Source organism: Onthophagus taurus, chromosome 1, assembly GCF_036711975.1.
Source record: "Onthophagus taurus isolate NC chromosome 1, IU_Otau_3.0, whole genome shotgun sequence".
Classification (NCBI taxonomy): Eukaryota; Metazoa; Arthropoda; class Insecta; order Coleoptera; family Scarabaeidae; genus Onthophagus; species Onthophagus taurus.
This window is the reverse complement of record NC_091966.1, coordinates 33,005,639-33,027,718: the sequence shown is the minus strand read 5'-3', so window position 1 is coordinate 33,027,718 and position 22,080 is coordinate 33,005,639. Positions and strand designations below refer to the sequence as shown.

General features: G+C 32.3%; 3 protein-coding genes and 1 non-coding gene across 5 annotated transcripts; 2 read left to right on the top strand and 2 right to left on the bottom strand.

The window, feature by feature from the left end:
• Positions 1–13: 13 nt before the first annotated feature.
• Positions 14–1,388, top strand: LOC111428768 (uncharacterized). 2 transcript variants are annotated; one of them, XM_023064463.2, is made up of 2 exons: positions 14–140; positions 263–1,388. In XM_023064463.2, exons 1-2 carry the CDS (start codon positions 44–46, stop codon positions 1,327–1,329), a joined length of 1,164 nt encoding a protein of 387 aa, XP_022920231.1. In that variant the 5' UTR covers positions 14–43; the 3' UTR covers positions 1,330–1,388. The 2 variants fall into 2 exon arrangements, with proteins under 2 accessions (XP_022920231.1, XP_022920223.1); XM_023064455.2 differs by having other exon boundaries at positions 14–209.
• LOC111428782 (alpha-tocopherol transfer protein-like) lies at positions 1,375–10,618 on the bottom strand. The gene is made up of 5 exons (XM_023064475.2): positions 10,291–10,618; positions 3,999–4,180; positions 3,683–3,904; positions 3,428–3,621; positions 1,375–1,891 (listed from the first exon to the last, which is right to left on the bottom strand). The coding sequence occupies exons 2-5, from the start codon at positions 4,171–4,173 to the stop codon at positions 1,466–1,468; spliced, it is 1,017 nt and encodes a 338-aa protein (XP_022920243.1). The 5' UTR covers positions 4,174–4,180; positions 10,291–10,618; the 3' UTR covers positions 1,375–1,465.
• TRNAY-GUA (transfer RNA tyrosine (anticodon GUA)) lies at positions 10,149–10,244 on the top strand. Its single transcript has 2 exons — positions 10,149–10,185; positions 10,209–10,244. It is a non-coding gene; the product is annotated as a tRNA-Tyr (tRNA).
• Positions 10,619–15,960: 5,342 nt separating the features above from the next.
• On the bottom strand, positions 15,961–18,363 carry LOC111428720 (beta-parvin). Its single transcript, XM_023064376.2, has 5 exons — positions 17,714–18,363; positions 17,488–17,655; positions 17,252–17,341; positions 16,375–17,193; positions 15,961–16,322 (listed from the first exon to the last, which is right to left on the bottom strand). The coding sequence occupies exons 1-5, from the start codon at positions 18,288–18,290 to the stop codon at positions 16,246–16,248; spliced, it is 1,731 nt and encodes a 576-aa protein (XP_022920144.2). The 5' UTR covers positions 18,291–18,363; the 3' UTR covers positions 15,961–16,245.
• Positions 18,364–22,080: the final 3,717 nt, after the last annotated feature.

The following is a 22,080-nucleotide window of genomic DNA, read 5'->3' as shown; positions in this document are numbered from 1 at the left end:
AAAAGTTGTAAGTTGCGAATTTCGGTTAAATTTTCCACATAGCATGGACGAATCTCATATTTCCAAATTTAATAAATCGTTTGCAAGATCTGAACCTAATCTTCCCCGTTGTAGGCAAATAAACGTAACGGAATATTTCGGTAATATTAGCAATAATCATTCGTTGATAAGACATTATAGCTTTAAAGAATTGCGTGGGGAATTGGAAGGTATTTAAACACGTTTTATTATCAATTAATATATATTTTATTTTTATTTTCAGAATCCTCACAATTTTTTGCTACAAATGATAGCCATTATGAGTATGGATTAGGCTCAAATACACCTCAAATTGATTATCATTTACATCAATTTTATAACAATGATTATTGCTTTGAAGAAACCTTAAAAAAGGATTTTAACGATAGTCCTATGGATATTGATCAATCCCAAGAGTGTGTGGATGTATTGTTAAAAGAAAATTGTTCCTACAAAACTAAACTGAATACAAAACCAATAAATGATTTAAACGAGAAAGTTGAAGAAATAGAGAGTGTTCAAACTATTGAGAAAATGACGAAAAATGAATCAAATAAACAAAGTGGGATGGGTTGGGGTAACATTATTTTAATTTTTGTTGTAGGTGTATCTCTAAGTTTAGGATTTTTAATTTATACCGATGTTAATTTAATTGACATTCAATTGAATGATATTGAGAATGACCTAAAATTGAATATTTTTAATCAAAATCATATTATAGACCGTATAGTTTTTAATTTAAACAAAATTCATACAAACACAGAATTTAAGAGGCTTTTAATTTTAGTGGGTAGCACTGGAGTTGGAAAAACATTAATTTTAAATCGCTTAAAAATGTTTTACCCTGCAAAGCTGATTGTTTCTTTAAATTATAATGTAAACAAAGAGATTATTGAACAAAAATCCGATATTTTCTTCACAAATAAATGCTTCATTTTATTAATCGATGATTTAAAAATAAATCAACTGGAAATTATTGAAAATTTTACCAAAAATTTACAATCTCAATGTGTGTTCATGATTTTAGCTTTTAACGTGCAAGATACTAATAATGATTTAACACACATCATTCGTCACGAACATTTTAAAGAAATCTCTCAATTTTTTATGCAAAGAAATTCGATTTCTGAGACGTTAATGCTCAATACTATGAATAAAAGAAATTTAGAAAATTTTATTATTGATATTGTTAAGAAAAGGGGGATGAATCCTGATAAACACATTAATTTTATTCAAAATTTAGTTAAAAATCATGATGTTGATAAGCATGGATTTAAAGGAATTGTACCAAAGATAAACCTTATAGAATAATTTAATGATATAAGAATTTTTTTACATTTAATAAATAAACTTTTTTGCGATTTAAAAAATTCTATTTATTTTGGATCCCAAAAAACCTTATTAATTTAAAATTATATAAAAGTAATCTACGTCATAAACAAACATATTAATCTACTTCTAATTTTCTAAAATTTCCGGTAACTCCATATAAAACGTCATCTTGACTACTTAAACTTCCGCAAGTAGTTCCGTTTCGTTTCAAAGCAGAAACAGCACCAACTCGGGCTTGTGGGGAAAATAATTCTTCGCGAACTGCCATATCATCGTGAGATAATAATATCGGCTGCCGTTTGTAAAGTTCTTCTTTCCATTGGGAAATCATTTCTGCCATTGGAATATCTCCTCCATATTCTTTAGGGAGAACTCTTTTTTCAATCATTCCTGCTTTTAACATGTCGTCTTTTGATGTGTAAAAATGGAAACGTTTTTTGATTTTTTCAGAGATTAACGACAATCCGAAATCGACGGCGAATTTCATTGATGGGTTCACATTTATTACGTGAACTTCTTTATGACGCATTGGTAATGTTCTCTGTTACAGAAAGAAATTGTTATTATCATTATTTAACTTGATTTAATAGTTGACAAGATTTCAGATGGGAAAAACCAAACGAAAAAAAGAATAGTATCCCTAGGTCTTATACCAACAAGTTCCTCTTCATTACATTTCATCATCTCAACGAGATCTGATTTGTGAATCATAGCTTTTCAAAGATTTGAAGAATGACCCAAATCTTTGCATCAAGATATTATTACAAGTGTATTTTTTTCTCCTGGAGAATCATGATGGCGACAATGAAGTTGAACTCTTTGAGCAATAGGGATAGTAACACCGGAAATAGTAAAAGGAGCTTTCAGTTCAGTACACAAAGAGGATTGGAAATAAATAATATGGATCTGTCTCATCCAAATTGACTCGAGTTAGGAATGGTTATTCTGTGACATCTGTATAACTAGCTCGACGGAACTGACAACAGTCTTGTATTTAGAGAAAAGATAATATAGGTCTTGTTAAACGCTGGGACTAACTCGGATAATACTTACTCATAGAATAAGAAAACAAGAACGCCGAGATGACAGGCGTACATTTTATTTATGGGCTTGCTGAATTTCCAAAGTATTCATCAACGTCTTTATGAAACAGGCTCATTGAAACGAAGTGGAGTATCAGGAAGACCAATACTTCGAAGGGGATTGTTTTGAAACTTCTTAAAAATTATTTGTTGTACCCATACCATTTACAACGCGTTCAAGCAGTTCTACCTGCTGATTTTCTTCCACATTTAGTATTCTGTCAAAGACTTTTGGGGTAAATTGGTTCAAATCCCTCAACTATTTGAACGACTTTGATTCTTTTTAATGAAGCGAATTTTTCAAGAAATGCAATAAGTACTTCAGCTAACTAAAGAACGATTTCAAGATCAGTTCTCGTCGAACATTTGGGTTGGAATTGTGGGTAACTGGCTAGTTAGTCCAGTATTTCTATCAAGAACACTTACCGGCGAAGTGTATTGCTACTTTTTGGAACAAACGTTACATCAGTTTCTAGAGGATTCTAGATTGGCAATAAGAAATTCAATGTGGTTTATGCATGATGGCGCACCAAACCATTTTTGCAGTTTTTGACAATAACATATGGAGATCGCTGGAGTGGTCGAGGTGGATCTCACTTGTGGCCTGCACGATTCCCGGACTTAAACCCTCTGGATTTTTTTTATGGAGCCACGGAAAAGGTACACAAATCGAGATAGAAGATTTGTGACCAGGATAATTGAAGAAAATAAAATGTGGGAATGATACAACAGAGAGTGGAGAATTGAAAAATACCCTAGAGATATTTACGAGAAAATACTACATTAAAAAGCTAACACTTAGAAATCTCTTCTTTTTACAGCCTAAAACTAAAAGTTTTGATTCTTTACCTCTTCTGGATTGGTTTTTGTTTACATCGGAAATCTGGTCAACTTTATATTGCATTCTATCTACAATATTTCAAGACTACTACGTAATATTACTAGTTTTTTAATAAGTAAAACCTAAAAAAATCTTTTTAAAAATAAAAATTTACTTCTCCATTTTTAACGATTCGAACGGCCTCTTTAATAGTAAAAAGTGTTAAATAAGGAAACCCAATTCCTTGACCATCTGCAATATGAACAAATCCCCTAACTTGGTCTTCTTCATTTTCCAAAAGCGTTTCATAAACGATTCCGTGAATTCTGCACATATCCGCATTTGTAAATTTTTCCAAATCAAAAACACCTATTACAAAAAAACTACTCGAATCTTTTCTTATCAATTCCAATAAATTATTTTTTTTAACCTGGTCTTGCTATAATAACTCTTCTTCCTAACCTATCTCTTATAGGCGAAGCAAACATATATCCCAAATCGGTTAAATCTTGCATCATTGGGATTCTCATATCGAAATTATTGAAAGCAATTCCGAAAGATTGGCGCAATAAAAGATAGCGTTCCATCGCTTCTTGAGCCTGCATAACACTGAATTTTTTGAAACGAAGAAACCTTAAGAGAAAATTAGCATCTAAAAATAAGTATAAAGTTGTAATTATAAAGTAATTGGAAATGAAATTTTAATAAAAGATTTATAAAAAGTGATGAAAAGTTTAATACAGAACCTAAACGTGAATTTAATATTTTCGGATTCATCCGAATCCATTCTCTCATCGATTCCAAAGCTTGTCTTCGCGCGTTATCATCTTCTCGAAGTTCCTCTTTAGCTAAATCTTGAGTTTCTTTTGGAAGGGTGCAAATGTAATCGTTTGGTTCGGTTACCCATTTTACTTCAGACATTTTAAAACTAAAAGTAAAGCAAAAAATTATAAACTTTATAAAATCAAATAAGATTTTCTTGTTATTTTAAGAGAAAATTAATTTAATTACACGGAAATTGACGATCAGGCATAAAATCGATTAAAAAAAGAAAAAATTAGAGAAGGAGGCATATAATTACAGTGAGTTCTCTAGCGAAAGTAAATTCTCTCGTTACGTTGCGTCATCCGATGTAAAAGAGAAATGTTCAGTGGGTCAGTTGGGTCTTGGCTTATTTTCACAGCAATAAAACGACACTTGTTATGAGTACACGTAATTTCTTATGTAAGAGATGAGAAAGATATCGAACATAATGTTGAATATTAAAAAAATCTAAGAAAGTGATTTTTTACAATTAAATGTTTCTTTAAACCGAATAAGATTTTAATAAAAATGTTAAATTTAGATTATAAACATTAATATATCTATAACAATATCATTATCATATATATTGATATCAACGACAATCTTTACGATAACTCTTCTAGGATTTCTTAGATTTGATGGCATCCGCGAATGGAAAGAACGGCATAGCATTGATAAATTGCGGAAAACCAGAACTTCATCCACATTTATGTGACAGTGGATAACCTGAACGTGGTACGTTAACTTGATGATTTTATTAAGGCTGTGAATAATTTATTTTAGTACGAAACTTTCACTAACTAGTGGAAAACAAATAAACTGTTGTGAAGATATTGCATCACCAACGAGATATGAATCACAGGATGATTTACATGATTCATATTGTGTTATTTGATACTAAATACATAATATTTTGAGAATGTGACAGAGAAAATGAAAAACAGCTAGAGAATGAAAACTACTTCATTCTCTAGCTGTTTTTCATTTTCTCGGTTAAAAATTTAGGAGCTGATATAATTGCTGCTATGCTTGATCGCTGCTACGGGGTGGATCAGTAAACAGTCCCTCTGTCCCAAATTATGGTATACATTTCTCTAAAATTTATGGATTAAGGAAAGTTTGGAGAATGAACGAGTTTCTATCTATTTAATATAATATAATGTAATCTTAATTTAATTAATGAAAGAAACTAGAGTTCTGTTTGTCGAAGGTTAAATCAAATCGATGTTTTGAGTACGACTAACGCAAGTTAAAAGGTCATACTATATAACGCTGGACGAAGCAGAACCAGAAAGGAGCTGTAAAAGCAAACGATTCATAACTAAAGTTATGTTTATGGCTGTAGTGGCCAGACCACGCTACAACAGTGCTAAAAAACAGTATTTCAACGGCAAAATAGCACTCTAGCCTTTTGTTTATAAAGAACCTGCAAAAAGAAACAGCAAAAACCAGGTAAGAGGAACAATGGTGACCAAAAACATCGAGTCTATTAACGCAGCAGAATGCAAAAAGATGATATTATCGATAACGTTGTACCAGCCATTAGATCCAAATTGATGATAATGGATCAAGATAACATAATTCATAAGCAATACCACCCTAGTTATCTCAATTTCTTATGCACAAGCCAGGAAATCCCACAATATCAACACACAATCATCTACATTAAATTCTGTTATGACTAAAAAAACTATATAAAGGTGATAGAGAAAAACGTTTCTCATAAAAATTGATGATAATGAATCAAGATAACATAATTCATAACCAATGCTATCATAGATTTCTTAGGTTCAAGCCAGGAATTCTCAAAATATCAAAATTGACAATTATCTATGTTAATTCTGTTATAAGCAGAAAATTAAAGGTGATAGAGAAAAACGTTTGTATAAAAATTAATGATAATGACTCAAGATATCATAATTCATAACCAATGCTATCTCAAATATCACCATTTTTTAGGTTCAAGTCAGAAATTCTCAAAATATCAAAATCGGCAATAACTATGAATGAATTAATAGATTGTGTTAAAAGGGCCTTCAACGCATTAACAAAAGAAAAGTTAGATAACGTATTCTCGACACTACAAAAGTGCATGGAGTCAACCATGATGGCCTCAACAGACAACAACTATAAAATTGAATAAATTTGAATCTGAGCATGCTACAGAAAAACTTTTCGAACGAAGGTTGTAGTAAATTGTATTCTTAACAAAATTGCATTTTCTTACGCTTTTGCTCTCAGACGCATAGATATCGAGAAAAATATGAAAATTCATGAATAAAGAAAAACTTCACCATGAAGGGCGTTTACATTGAACCAGCTGAATTGTGTTTAAATGTTTAAAATTTTCATTAATGTATGTTTAAATTAAGTTACAAACTGATTTACTAATTTTACAAATACAATAAAGCAGTTTCCAAAGTTTTGTATACCATAATTTGAGACAAATTGCAAAGAGAAATGTATACCATAATTTGGAACAGAGGGAATAAAAAATATTTAAAAGGGAGTAGTTACTACCAAGCGCTTGTAAAAGAAGCGATTGGGGTAATTCTGATATCTAACATTTTGATCATAACATTTGGTCGAATTTTGCAAACAAGTCAATGTTAGAAATGCCGTTTCCAGATGTTTCCAGAGCATCAAGAAAGAACTAAAAGAGTATGTGCAGAAGTGAATGCGATGACTAACACACCACATATCTGTGGCACAAATACAATCGGCCATTATTATTTGCAGGTTTGTTTCTGTGAAGTACAATATTAAAACATCCAACGCCATTTGAAGTCATATTATAAGAGAAATTTGCCTGGGCTGTAGTACAAATTTTTTTTCTGAAGCTTTGCTGGTGAACTTTTCGGTATAATCTGACAAAGATCCATATCAATACTAAAATTCTATTTAATTTTTTTGCCAAAATTGCTGGTCTGTCAACAAGTCGAATATGATATCGCTTGTACTTAACTAAGAGTGACTGTTTTGAATGCCAGGCTTATACGAGAACACTATCTTTTGTAATCAGCGAAGGGTTGTCACCATTCAAAGTTTTTTCCATTGAAATTTTAATACTGAAATTTGAGGTGCAATCCCAGATCGAAATATGTTATTTCGATGGATTGAGGAATCTTGAAGACTCTGTGATGAAGAAAAAATCATCTAGTTTATTTCGTACACAAGACAACGTCATCTTAAAGACTATTTTTTTTCTTATAAATAAAATTGCTCTACACTCTATATAAATCTAGCTAGAATGGTCCAAACCTGACGATTTCATGTTGATATATCAAATCGAGTGCTTCGCCCACAAGCTACTTGGGCGATATTAGATGATATTGTTCATTTGATGTCTTGGAAAGTGAACCAAACTTACAACACTTGAATAAGATATCGTTTAATATCACTTCGCCGAGGTCGCTTGCAGGCGAGGTGCTCATGTGTACGTTTGGTTCACTTTCCAAGAGATCAAATGAACGATATCTGGAGCATTCTAATTCTCAGTTATATAAAGATAAGGAAAATATCGGTGCAAAAAGAATACTACCTAATTAGGTCGTGAGAACGGAGGTCTCGTTTTGACTTACTCATAAACAAACGATAATTGTGTACAACCTAAACTTGGCGAGCATAACGATTGAAACGATTGTAACGATGAAACGTTCGTCCTTTACTCAAAAATTATTTAAAAATTTCTTTTTTGGCAGAAAAATATTGTTTTCTCTCTGAACATTTGTAAATTTATAAAACTGTTTTTAAAAATGGGTACATCGACGTATTTTAAATGTATCGTTTCAGAATATCGTAAAAACAAAAAAAAAGTAATGAGTTGATTTTGATCCAAGATATTATCAAGTCCTTAGGTAATAGCATAATAATAGGCCTATCAAAAACTTGGGTCAAGATATTATACGAAAATTGTATTTCTAAACTGTACCACACATTATTGATGTAGAATGATATAGAAATTGTGGATTCATAGAGCATTTTCTCGGTCTATACCAGTGGTGTCCATAACGTCGATCACGATCGACTGGTCGATCGCAAAGCAGTTTTGAGTCGATCGCCAAGAGAATCATGAATCTGAAATATCTAATATCTGGGCCTCAGAGCAAAAAAAAAGGAAGGTTACTTTAAACCCTTCGGTCGATCTTGGCAAGACATTTACATAAAAAGTCGATTTTGATCAAAAATTAGTGGACACTACTGCTCTAAATCGATTAAACGTCAAATTTGTTGATTTTCGAAAATTCACTCAATCATAACTCAAAAACTAAAAGCGACGGAGAAAAACTTTTTATACATAAAACCGTAGTAATGGGCCATAAAGACTAAATCCATAACAAGATTGAACCCAATTATTACCATTTTTTATTTATAAGCTCTAAATCGATTAAACATCAAAATTGATGATTTTCGAAAATTAACTGAATCATAACTCAAAAACTAAAAGCGATGGAGAAAAACTTTTTATACATAAAATCTTAGTAATGGGCGATAAAGACTAGATCCATAACAAGATTGAACCCAATTATTACCATTTTTTATTTATAAGCTCTAAATCGATTAAACATCAAAATTGTTGATTTTCGAAAATTAACTCAATTATAACTCATAAACTAAAAACGATGGGGAAATATTTTTTATACATAAAACCTTAGTAATGGGCCATAAAGACTAAATCCATAACAAGATTGAACCCAATTATTACCATTTTTTATTTATAAGCTCTAAATCGATTAAACATCAAACTTGTTGATTTTCGAAAATTAACTCAATTATAACTCAAAAACTAAAAGCGATGGAGAAATACTTTTTATACATAAAACCTTAGTAATGGATCATAAAGACTAGATCCATGAAAAGATTGAATTCAATTATTACCATTTTTTATTTATAAGCTCTAAATCAGTGGTGACCATAACGTCGATTGCCAAAAAAATCATGAGTCTGAAATATCTATATCTGGGCCTCAGAGCAAAAAAAGGAAGGTTACTTTAAACCCTTCGGTCGATCTTTGCAAGACATTTATATAAAAAGTCAATCTTGATCAAAAATTAGTGGACAACACTGGTCTATACACTACGACAATGATGGACCTTACAACGATTCGTGTTACATTCATCAATCGTTAGATACAAGAGAACTAAGAGAAGAAAACGAAGACTGTCATTTTCACAATCACATCGATTCTGTTTAGAATGAAAATAATGATATTTAAAAGTAAAACTTATTTTCAGCAAAATCAGTGGGATAAGTTATAGTTCTGCAATTCATAACATAGTTTCAGGTTTGGTATGGAACAAAAACTAAAAACTTTGAATTTAAGAGTGGGAAGTTCTCAATATTATTAAATTAATACTGTTGCATATCTAACGCATGTCACACCATGGAGTCAGCAAATTTTTTGTCATAAATTCTGAAAAAATTTGACAGTACCCAAAATAAACTTTTCCAGATTTGATAAAGTCAGAGGAAATACCACTGGAATTACTTACACTTAAATGAAAAATGGAAAACTAAAAAAGGTTACAAAAGATAAAGAAGAATTGATTAGTATTGGAAAACGCGGAAAAGAGGCTTTGGTGTCATGTTCTTCGAAGCAAGAATAAAGGTAGATGTTGGGTTGGTGTGGTAGATAGTGGAAATGTCCTAGGAGTTCTGACAGCAAGTATTCAATGATGTAATCGATTTGTTTGTAATAATCATGAACTTACACATGCATTAAATGTAAAAGCAATGATTAAATGTTATAAAATATTTTATGAATAATATATTTATTTGCCACTATTTTCCAATAGCCCACATAGCCCAATAGCCAATAAATTAAATATTCACACTAAAACAGTAAGTATAATCACGTTGACGAAAGAATGTTGAATGTAGACCACTCCAGTTAATTTTGATTTTTAAACTTGTAAAACCGTTTAATTGTTTTGCAACAAAAACAAAAAAAATTATTTGATCATTTGTCTTTTATAAATAAATAAATCTCAACCTTGTGTTTATAATAAGGTCAAAATGTTTTAATAATATTTATCAACATTATGTATTCAATTTAGTAATATCATGTGGACTTTGACAAATATTTACAACAGCCTTCGATAGCTCAGTTGGTAGAGCGGTGGACTGTAGAGGATTTTCGAATAAATGTAGACATCCATAGGTCGCTGGTTCAAATCCGGCTCGAAGGAATTTTTTTTTTTTAATTTTTTCAAATTAAATCTAACTTTTACTCACCTTAATTAAAACCACTTTTCCAAAAACAAAAATAATCCTCCAAGATTTAAATATCTTCTTGGAAATAAATAAACTAACTCTCTTTCGTACTGAAAATTGTGTGGCAAGTGACGAGAAAGACACGATGAAGAGTAAACTCAAACCGCTTTTGGTCGGTATTGATATAAGTTACATTGTTGTAGTCGGTTTCGATTTTCCCACCACGACCACCACCATTACATTAATCAAACGAAACGGACCAAGAAATAGTAAAATGGTACCATGAACGCTTCTTTCTGGACACTTGCAACGTAACTTGTGGTTACCGAGGAGTTCTAAACTTAAGTGCACTCTCGTAATACACTTTTACTTGAGTTAACACAACTTTTACTTGAACGTTTTAATACGGAAGTTAAGATTGTAATTAATCTATCATTTTTAATTTATTTCAATGATTCATGCTTTTAATTTAATAAAAATATTGGGAGAAAAGGAGTTTCAATCAAAAAAGAAAGATTTTTTTTCTTTATTACCTAACATAAAATACTATAAAAGTTAGTGTATCATTACTTTTTATTTTAATGATCATTATCTATTAACAAATATCACCATTGATTTCCGTATTAGTATTTAATAAATTATATAAGTGCGGTAATCCTTACGCAATATTCGTTGGAGTATGACGTAAGAGTTCGCACTCTTTTGCTTTTCGTGTCGGCGGGATAAAGTTTTGGACGGTGAAAGTTGTTGCACAATGTGCTCGAGTATACCTCACTTCTTCGTTCCTCAACGGTGTACCATATGCCGTTTTATGTCTTGGACAATAACGATGTCTCTCTCTTTCTCTTGTTAATTTTTAAAGTCTGACTGGTTACGTTTACTTATGTAATTTATCCGACTGACCCATATACTTCGTTTTACGAGGAAGTTGTCATGAATAGGTTTATTAATATATATTTATTTGAAATGGATTTTTTGTTACGTAAAAATACTATCTATAAATTGAATAGAAATGCTGGGGAAAAAAGTAATGATGACAGTAATAACATTGTGATTTATTATAGTATTTTATAGAGATACTTTTACATTCAAAAAGGAAACTTTTTTTGCTTTTATCGTTCGAAAGACTTTATATTATGGTGTTACAAAAATATAGAACATGTTGTCGGAAAGTGTTGAAGAATTACGTTTTGAAGTGTCTGAAGCAGCAAAAACTGCAATTTCTGGACTTATGCAAAGCAGCAATCAAGCAGCTGTAAGAAATTGTAAAATGTTTCTGAACGCCTACTTTATATTGGCAATATTGGTATATTTTGAACCATTGGCCAATTACATTGTGGTCTGTACAGGGTGTCCAAATTTCGATGGTTTTGCAGGGTATTTCAGTTATTATGAAAGATAGAAAGTTGCGGCTTTCGCGAACCTGAGCTACTTTTTTGTGAAACTTACAATGGCGCAAACCAAATTTTCATAGCCCTTTTCATTTTTGATATACAGGGAGTATTTGAAATTTACGATTTTCAGGCACCTCCTGTAGCTCGGCTATCCGGAAACTTAGTAAACAAGTAAAAATGGGATTTAATAGATTTTTTCACGTGGAATCCAATGGTGCACATAGAATTTTTCTAGTCATCACGGTTTTTGAGTTATAAACACAACTCAAATACTGAATACTCAACTTCTAAAATACTTAACTCTTTATAACTCAAACACCGTGATGACTAGAAAAATTCTACGTGCACCATTGGATTCCACGTGAAAAAATCTATTAGAACCCGTTTTTACGTTTCCGGATAGCCGAGATACAGGAGGTGTCTGAAAATCGTAAATTTTGAAACACTCCCTGTATATCAAAACGAAGAGGGCTATGAAAATTTGGTTTGCGCCATTGTAAGTTTCACAAAAAAAGTAGCTCAGGTTCGCGAAAGCCGCAACTTTCTATCTTTCATAATAACTGAGATACCCTGCAAACCCATCGAAATTTGGACACCTGTACATTTGATGCTGAAACGAATGCTAAATATCAAGCAAAACGTGGACATAGGAAAATATTCAAAACTAATACGTCTAAAAAAATAAAAAATTTGGAGAAAAATAGAAATTGAGAAGTTTTTACAAAAAGTTCTAAATGAATTATGATATGATTAATGAAAGTGTGTTATGTTCTTGCAAGTTATTTTATTACTTGGAATTTATGGAGCTTGTAGAAGAATTGCGCTAAGAGTTCAGTAGTAACTGTAAAGATCCAAGATTAAAACATCACAGTCAAACATCACATTCGTAATTCTGAATAACATGTCGAAGACAAAATCTAAATAATTTTTTTATTCAAATAGTTTTAAATACTGTTTATTTATAAAAAATGATTAAACTATACTATTAATCAACAACAAGTATAAAATTTATGATAAATGTTCAAATATTTCTCTACCCAGTTCAATACATTTATTAACCATTCAACTAAAACTTACTTTACACCTTAAAAGGTTTTCTTGGCTACTATTTCTGCATGCATTTTTTCAAGTATTTCAATCATTTCAATCAAAAGGTGTTAAATCAGGTGAGCTGGCAGGCCAGGAAATTGGACATCCCCTTCCAATCAATCGCCCAGCATAATCCCGATCTAAAGCTTCACGTGCAATATGTGAAAAATGTGCTGGACACAAATCATTTTGCAGCTACATATTTTGTCTTTCTTCCCTGCTCAAATCTGCAATTAAAGTTGCTAAGAAGTAGTCTAAAAAATTTCGGTACTTCTCCCCATTCAGCATACCATCAATAAAGTATGTACCGATTAATTATGCCACACCAAACATTAACCAACTAAGCTCGTTGATGTTCTACTTCACGCAACCATCTCGGATGAGTTTACTTTCTTTTGTATTCTACTATACTGGGTTTTCGGTGTCACTAGGTAAGACCGCTCAACGCCCAGCGTTAAATACGAATGTTTCTGCTCGTATTTCGAGAAGAATGAATAATTATTTTTTACAAATATAACAGTGTCTAAAATTAATAAAGATGGTAATGTTAAGATTTTGTAATGTTCGAATATAGGTTTACATGAATCTCTGGGTTTCAGTTCAAAGACTGCTCTGAGACACTTTTTTTGGGCTATAAACACGATCAAAGTCCGTCGAGTGGGCCCAGAACATCACGCCATATCTCAGACGCGTAATATGCACTTAGAGCCACACCCACACTCACCAATCGCGAAATAGTTCATAGCGCATAACACTTTTTATTTATCTTCAAGGAGAGATTTTTGATATGTTGTTTCCATGATAGGTGCTGATCAATCTTAACTCCCAGAAACACAACCTCTTCCTTGCAGGCAAGTTTTGTACCATTGAATGTGAGATCTAATTCAATTTTTTTCAAAAGATGTTTTGTCGTTGTATTGACAAAACCACGCAGAACATTTTTTTTAATTATGTTACTTTTATCCACAGATTCAGATTTTACAATAAAATATATAGGGTGCCATTTAAAAAATTGGTCGTCACCTTTATATGACCTTGACACCACACAGAACAACTTTCATTTGGTTCATTTTTATGTAAAATGAACCGTTTTACAGATAATCGCTTGTCTCACGTTAAATGGACCACCTGTATAAGTTTTGTCGTTGGCATGTTTGCACAAGTACTCTCACCCAAAAACAGAGGAAATCGCGTACAGTTGCTGTATATAAATGTTTATGGCATCACACCTTTCTTATATGACACGGGCAAAACTCCGAGATCATATAGAACCCATAGGAAATTTTCCGCTTTAGGCAGTAGTATATAACTTTAGTAAATAGTATGGTTGCACAAGGATTTTCCACCCAAAAACCACGTATAGTTGCCGTATGTAAATGTTTACAGCATCATAACTTTCTTATATGATATGGACAAAACTCCAAGAACATATAGAATCTATAGGAAAATTTCCGCTGTACGCAGTGATATACACTAATATACCCAAAAACTGCGAAAACCGCGTATACTTGCCATATACAGGCTGTTCCTGTAAATCGTTGCATAATTTTAATCACAAATAATAGAGTTAAAATAATGATGATTCGTGTAAAAATTTTTGGTCTAAACCTATATAAAAAAAATATGGGCTTTCAAAGTTAAGAAGTTTTAGAAGTGCAATTTTATCATGAAAAATCGTTTATGTTCAGTTTTGAAAATATGCAACCACGGGATCAATGCTATACAGGTGGTTCACAAAGGTTATTTCCTTTAAACTTTTTTATTATGTCATAAACCCCTAAAATTTTACAACTGATTCTAAAAGCCTATTTCATTTTAAAATTATTTTCACTCTTAGAAATTTTTGTTTTGACGCATCGTTTTCGAGTTATTCACAAAAAGATACAACCTCAACTGTAACTGGAGCAGTAAAGCAACTGTCAAATCATTACCCAACATTCGTCAGTCGGTAATAGTTTAAAATTACAAATAATTACAGTTTTAGTGAGCAAACTGCCATCGCAGTGGTGAGATGATATTGCAAATAACTAATGATACTGTTGATATCAACAATTCGAACATTTCGGAATATCCAAAAGTACGGCTTGGCGTGTGCCAATTGTATCCATAGCACTTGTCTACAGTATAAGAATTAAAAAAATGCTGATCATCCGTTGCGAGTAGTTTTGTCATACTATGACGAAAAATGTATTAATGATGCTGCGTGTTTAGAAAAAATACTTTTGTATTGATGACGTTGACGTTTGTTAATTGATGACCATTAATTTGACATATTGTAATACTGCAAAAGAAAGATAAGATATTGTTGGAGAAAACATTAAAAAGGCGCCGGCGCCCCCTTTTAGGCGGCGCCCGGGTGCAGTGCACCCCTTGCACCCCCCGGTAGCGCCGCCTCTGGCGCATACTTTCAAAAGTGATCTTAAACGATTTGTCATAATAACTGCATTGTTTGCCAAATTTTATCTTTCTAAGACAAACCATATTGAAAATATTTAAGAAAATGTTTGAAAATTTCTTAATTATGAAGGCCCATATCTTATTGTTAGCCATTTATGGGTTTAATCGTCATCATTTTCAGTCTAGTATTCTCTAAAAGTCGTCTTCTAATAGTCGATATTCAATTTTAGTTCATTTTTGATAATTTTTGACGTAACAAAAGGTATTGGCTTGGCTCCATCGGTATTCTTTTTCTTCCACGGGTTTTGCACCTTATCGCGCCATTTTAGTGCGTTGGTTATCATATTTTGAGAGTTTTTTATTAATTTTATGTTTCAAACTCAAAAGAGGCAATTAGAAGTTATAAAATGAAAGTGAGCGGATACAACATTAAGTTTGGCTACTCTTCAAGAGACGTCGCCCAAAAAAATTAATTTTTAATAATATATTATTATAAAAATACATAAATAGACTTGCTCCTATTATTTTGGACAGCACTGTATGTCATGGACAAAATTCTGAGACCATATAGAATCCTTAGGAAATTTTTCGCTATATACAGTGGTAAACTTTAGTAAATTGTATGGTTGCACAAGCATTTTGATATCATGATATTGACAAGACAAAACCCGGTTTTAGATGGCGAAAGGATCAGGCTTTCTAGTGATGTATAATACAAAAAAGTTGAGTATGTCACTTTCCTTAATTTAAAGTTTTAAAGAAACAAAAAATGCTAATATATCATTCTTTCACATTAATACATAAATAACAATTGTATTAGATTCGTTTTATTTATATAAATTACATTAAAAAATACAAAATAAAAATATTTACATTAGTTTCTCTTTCATATTATCAATTTAATTCTGTTAAATATACTATCTAACAATTAGTTAACCATAGAATGTGTTGCTGACAAAATATCAACATCCTAGGGCTAACAAAGAAGAAAAAAAATAGTTGTCAATTCACAACAATAACACAATAAAAATTAAAATTGTTATAAAACATTAAGGCAGCATTTAGGCACTACAATGTGATTAATACTTCATCATATTTAAATAATATCTTTGTATTTCGAGAAAAGCTTATATAAAACCCTCAAAGTTGATTTCAAATCCAAATTGACGATATCTACAACAAAATTAATTAAAACAATTAGCTAAATGTAATAAAAATTGTTTACCTTCAGGTCTTGCTTTAGGTCTAGAAATCCCAACTTCCTCCATCAAATCAAAAGCAAAAGACACATTATGTACCTTTTGATCAAAATCTTTAGGTGTTAAAGAAAAACAATGTAAAGGTACAAAAAATCCTTCCAATAACCCCATCAAAAGTACCAAATAAACCCCATCACTAAATTGAGTCTCCAAATCAGTCACTTCCAAATTAATTTTATTCAAATGTTTATTTACGAAAGTAACCATACTCTTTTTGACGACTTGTAATTTTTCTGGGGCATGATCGAAAAGTGTATCAAAAGCATCACGTTCGCATCGCATTCCAACATCATCATATGCAGAAGTGACATGTTCATGAGCTGTTCTATAATTTAATTGTCCATTACTTTTTTGAACAACATGAGTTTTGATGGTGACGTGTTCTGGTAAACGAATTGGGGCGCGAAAATGTCGCGCTAAAGCGACTAATAAGTAAAGAATAGCAACAATATTTTTCGAATGGATACTTTCAACACCCCATTTTTTAATGGAATGATGTGGGATACCCAAAATTCGATTGAAATCATCCAAAACCATGGCTAATTTCTGTTTTTGTCCTTCTTCAGATTGAGTAACTTCCGGTTCATTTAATTTGTTCCCTGTTAGTTTTTCAAGGAGTTTTTGAAGAACTTGGCCGTCATATAAATCATCCATGATGTCTTGAACGATTATTCTTTGTTCTGCTAATTCATCGTTTATCCAATCTATTAAGATTTGTATTAAATCCTTTACTTTTGGATCTTCTAACGCGTGGGTATCTACCATACATCTTTCTTCCTTTTCATCTTAATTAAAAAATAAAAAAATAAATAATTGAAAATTTATGGTTATAATTTAGCTTACCAAGTTCATATTCTTCTGGTGGATAATCAGGATTTACGGGATTTCCAGGAGAATCAATCGCATTTTTCCCTTCAGCTTCTACTTCACGAACTAATAAAGAATTTATTATTTTGACATTGACGTTTTAACTGTTATTCTTTTGACATTGACATAAACAACGCCTACTATATTTTTAACAACATGACCAAATAGGGTTTGATAATCATTTTGATGCTTAAATACGGTTATTTGCTCACCTTCTTTAATTCGTTTCTTTCTCCCTAAGGTACCAATTTTATCCCATAAAGATTCTTCTTTATCTTGTTTAGCAGCCACGGGAGGGCGAGGCGATTTCGGCCTTAAAGTAGCCATGTTTCCTACTCCTCTTGAATCACTTACAGTTCCAGCAAAACTGACATAACTATCTAAAAAAAGAAATCTTTGTTACCGACTTCATAGTTATGAGGGAATTCTAATAGATACCTCTAGTTTTTCTATTTTCATATTGTTCATTTGATATTTGAGATTTTCGTGTTAAAACCGGCGATTTTTCCTCGATATATTCAGGAACTTCGTAAAGAGGTTCAGAATTCGTAGGATATCGATTCGGATTTCTTTTTGGTGTTGTAACATCAGCGTAAACAGGCACGAACGGTTTGTTGGATTCTTCCTCTTCAAAACTTTGCGAAAGTCTTGCTTTGGAAGGTTTTGGAAGAATTTCAGGTTTAAAAGTTTTCGGTTTTACATCTTCAATCGTTCCATAAGAAACGACATCATCCTCGTATGTACTAGATTCTTGCTTTTTGGTATTTTTATCTACTTGCGCATAAACAGGAAATGATGTTCGATGCGTTGGGGATGAAGATTTTTCGTTCTCAATTAAGTAATTCTTATTGGATTCTTCAGTGTTGATTTTCTTTTGAACTCCGACGATTTTGGGTGTGTCTTCTTCCGAATCTGAACTCTCTGACGGTGGTTGAGGAGTAAGACGTGTTTCAACTGATGATTGTCTGTAAAGACAACGTTGAATTGGAATTTCAACCACATCTTCTTTATTCATTTTGAATTAAATGAAAAATTTGGTGTAAATTCTTTGTAACTCGCGAAAGATTTAAGTTGCTGTGTAGTTTGAGTGATACGAACGAATAAATATTGTTATTAACATTTCGTATTTAAATAAAGATAGGAAGTTGTGGTTTGATAAGAAAGATAAGGGGTTTCCCATTAAATTTTAAAGTTAAAGTTTAGGTTTTTAGATATATATATATATAGGCATACATAAATTTTATTAAAAAGAGTTTTAAATTTACCGCGCATTATAACATTTTTTTTTCTACAGTAATTTGTCTCATCAAAATCTTTAAGAATAAAAAATAAAAAAACTAGAAATTTTTAGATTTTAGGTTAGAATATGTCACTTTTGACGTTTGTAATGTCATTTTATATTTTCTAACAACATTTCATCCCCGACATCCCCTTCTTTACGGAAGACGAACTGATCCTGCCCATGGGCCGGTTGGCACTCTATCGAAGACATTAACAGCAGCTGTAATTGCATGTCCTGAAGTTATCCTACCATCATCCTACCTCCAGCTGTTTCTGAAAGATATAGAATCTGGTGGTCATCCCCAAAAAGAAGAGCGATCCCCTAAATTCCTCGACATACCGGCCATTATACTTCATAACTTTACTGAGGCCCAATAGAGAAATCATCACACTAGACCGATTGTCATTTTGGTGACCTTAGATGTGAGGTACACTTTTAACTCTGCAAGCTGGGACGACATTTTCCTGTTCAGTGAATTCATCAACTATTTTATGAATAGGACACTGACTTACTGCACATCTGAGGACCCTAAGTGCAAAACAATGACTTGAAGAGTTGCGCAGGGATCAATCCTTGGGCCAGAGTTATGGAATGTTTATGGTAGATTTGGTGGGTTATGCAGATGATTTTGGTGCAGTGATCCAAGCATGAAACATCAAGGAAGCGCGAATAAGGATTAACAAGGTAATGAAAAAGATCCTCACTTGGATGCTGGACCGTGAGCAGTTCTTGGCGGTAAATAAAACTAAGATTCTGCTACTTACTAAGCGGCGAATACAGCTGGAAGTTACCTTTAATATCATGGAGACCGCAATTACCAGCGGCAGGATGGTTAAGTATCTGGGATTGTCTTTAGACAGCAAATGTAGGTTCCGAAACTACATAAACACGGCTTGCGTGAAAGCTGTAAAGATCACTACCATGCTTAGCCACATAATGAAAAACTAGTGATGGAGGAACTACTACGGGTGGTCCCGTGGAAGAGAAGGAGAGTTTTTACTGGGTAATAAAGTGTTAGTCATAAAAAAATTCACAAAATTCAGCTTGTTCCTAATGTCTTCTAATGCTGCATTAAAAGAAGATTTTGCAAAATAATGTCGAAATAGCGAAAACAACAGTTTGCGTCAACGCACGCAAACAAAATAAAGCTATATGCTTCCATCTAACGCACCACTACTGTTAGATGAACTTGAAAACAACACGATCTAAAATGCAGCAAAAACCTAAGATAAAAATGGATTTCCTGCACCGGCATCTGCATTATCTCTGCAGAAAAGTCAGAAACTGGAAATCAGTTTATTCAAAACAATCAATGACAACAAAGGCCTTTCATGCTCCTCTGAGTTGTAAACGGAAAATATTTAACTATATGCGAAGTAATTGATAAACTTCATGAAATGATGCAAACTCATAAATAACAGTAATGCTGATGATGAATCGACGTATTTAGCAAATATCTCTGTTCAACTAAAACAGATGCCTCTTTACAATGCAGTTAGCTGCTAGAAAAAATTCAGAGAGTAATAAGACAAAACCGATTGCAAGTCTTGAGACAGTGTCACAGAACTACATCATCATCTTGCTAATATCAGAACACCTCATCATCAGCGTTTTCGCCTTCTCAGTAATATGAATCTTACTCGACATTGCTTTCAGACAACATGGATGGAGAATAGAATAAACAACAATACGACGTAGATTCGCAGCAATCAATAAAATCTTGTAAAGCATCGTATATTGAAGTACAAACTTCTCCCAAAAAATGGAAATGGTGTGTTCAAATGGTGAAATTGATTCAATTCATTTTCATCATAGCAAAATCATAAAGCTACTTGTAGCTTTAATTTCAGTGGGATTGTTTGTCGCATCACTACCTCTTGTTATTTCCCTTTTCCAGCTTTTTCAAGAAGATTTCTGATGCTTCAAATCTATTTCTTCTTAAAAACCCACTGTCTCACCCAACCACAACGTTACTATTTTTCTTCTTCTTCAATTTGTGCATCGTCCTTTACTTTTTATCTTGCTTGCAATTCTTGTACCTATCCTGTTCGCCTTGAAGATTATACTCCTAGCTCTTTTCTTGGGCATTCTTATAATGTATCCAGACGTCTTCCTCTTAAGTCCTGGAGTCCAAAATTCATTCTTTTTCGTATTCCATCCTCCTCTGTCACTGGTCCAAATAGTTTAAGGAGTATTTTTCTCTTATAACGTGTCTTTGTTCGTGTCTATCAAAATCCAGGACTTTGCTCTATAAGTCAAAACTGGTCTAAGTAGAGTTTTACACATTTTCAGTTTGGCTCCCCTACATATGTCCCTTCAATACGTCCTTTGAATATTTTTATATGTGCATCTCAGTACCTGTTTGCAGCTTCTTGTATTCGAGATGTTACGTTATTGTTATTATTAAAAATTACACTTAGATATTTCAATGGCTGAACAGATTTTCGTCTCTATTCATTTCATGTCATCTTCATATACTTAGTTTTTTTTTCATTTGTACATAGACCTTCCTCTGTAGCTGCTCTTGCAATTACAGTAAATATCTCTACAAGCCTTCAGTAATTTCTGGCTATTATCAATACATCATCTGTATGTGTCATCTTTGAACAGATTTTGTTATTATATTGCCTCTGCTGTCAATGCAATAGCAGAATGCAAGGCAAGATTGAACATCAGCGCTGACAAAGCATTTTCCTGTCTCACACTAGTTCGTATCACGAATTTATCGGATACTTTTTCCTGCACTGGTGGCCTGCGTTGTCAGCATGGGCAGCTTTGTTAGTATTTGGGGGGATTCTCATTTCTCTTGAATTCAACCTAAGTCTACCGACAGTTTGTTAGATTTTCTGCACATTGTATGAACACTTTTGTGATACATTTTCGTTTAAATATTTTTTTGTAATTCGCGACGGTAATGAAAGCTATTACAGTACTCAAACGGGTGCTGTAATGAGACTCCTTACAGCATCCGATGCTGTAATGAGATTTTAGTAACATTTTATGGAACCAGTTCAATTGATATAATAGTAAATAGTGTTTTAATAGAACTCTGAGCAATTTCTCTTATTTCGGGAGGTGTACATTTTTTTTAGGAGAATACATTTTGTATTTTGACAATTAGAAATTGTCAAATCAAATTTCTATTTTCAAGTGTTACGGTGTTACCAACTGCTACATACTTATTTCCCTACATTGGCAAAATTTATTTTATTTTTCTTAAAAAAAAAGATAAAAACGCGAATTACAAAAAATAGCATAAAAAACACGTTTCATAAAATATAAAGCACTCATTTATTAAAAACTAAACTTGAATTCGTGCATTTCAAGAGTGTCTTACGAAACTAGTTTTTTAATATAATTTGACAGATATATCTGTCAAATTGACGTTTCTTTTTTCGTTAAGAATTGTTTTTTAAATAAAGAATAAAAGTGTAAATCTACGACTATTTAGTGTTATCGTAAGTGTATTTAGTGTTTTTACTATAAATTATGTTTGTTATTCGAATTTAAATGTATAACTGGG

What these genes read in the sequence shown, in the direction of transcription:
- LOC111428720 (XM_023064376.2), bottom strand. Translation starts at nt 18,290, where the DNA reads ATGAATAAAGAAGATGTGGTTGAAATTCCAATTCAACGTTGTCTTTAC. An exon ending in TGAAAATAGAAAAACTAGAG is followed by an intron (nt 17,656 to 17,713) that starts GTATCTATTAGA and finishes TTCTTTTTTTAG; the next exon opens with ATAGTTATGTCAGTTTTGCT. An exon ending in AAAGAAACGAATTAAAGAAG is followed by an intron (nt 17,342 to 17,487) that starts GTGAGCAAATAA and finishes ATTCTTTATTAG; the next exon opens with TTCGTGAAGTAGAAGCTGAA.
- LOC111428782 (XM_023064475.2), bottom strand. Translation starts at nt 4,173, where the DNA reads ATGTCTGAAGTAAAATGGGTAACCGAACCAAACGATTACATTTGCACC. An exon ending in AGTTATTATAGCAAGACCAG is followed by an intron (nt 3,622 to 3,682) that starts GTTAAAAAAAAT and finishes TTTTTGTAATAG; the next exon opens with GTGTTTTTGATTTGGAAAAA. An exon ending in GAATCGTTAAAAATGGAGAA is followed by an intron (nt 1,892 to 3,427) that starts GTAAATTTTTAT and finishes TTTCTGTAACAG; the next exon opens with AGAACATTACCAATGCGTCA.
- LOC111428768 (XM_023064455.2), top strand. Translation starts at nt 44, where the DNA reads ATGGACGAATCTCATATTTCCAAATTTAATAAATCGTTTGCAAGATCT. An exon ending in ATTGCGTGGGGAATTGGAAG is followed by an intron (nt 210 to 262) that starts GTATTTAAACAC and finishes TTTTATTTTCAG; the next exon opens with AATCCTCACAATTTTTTGCT.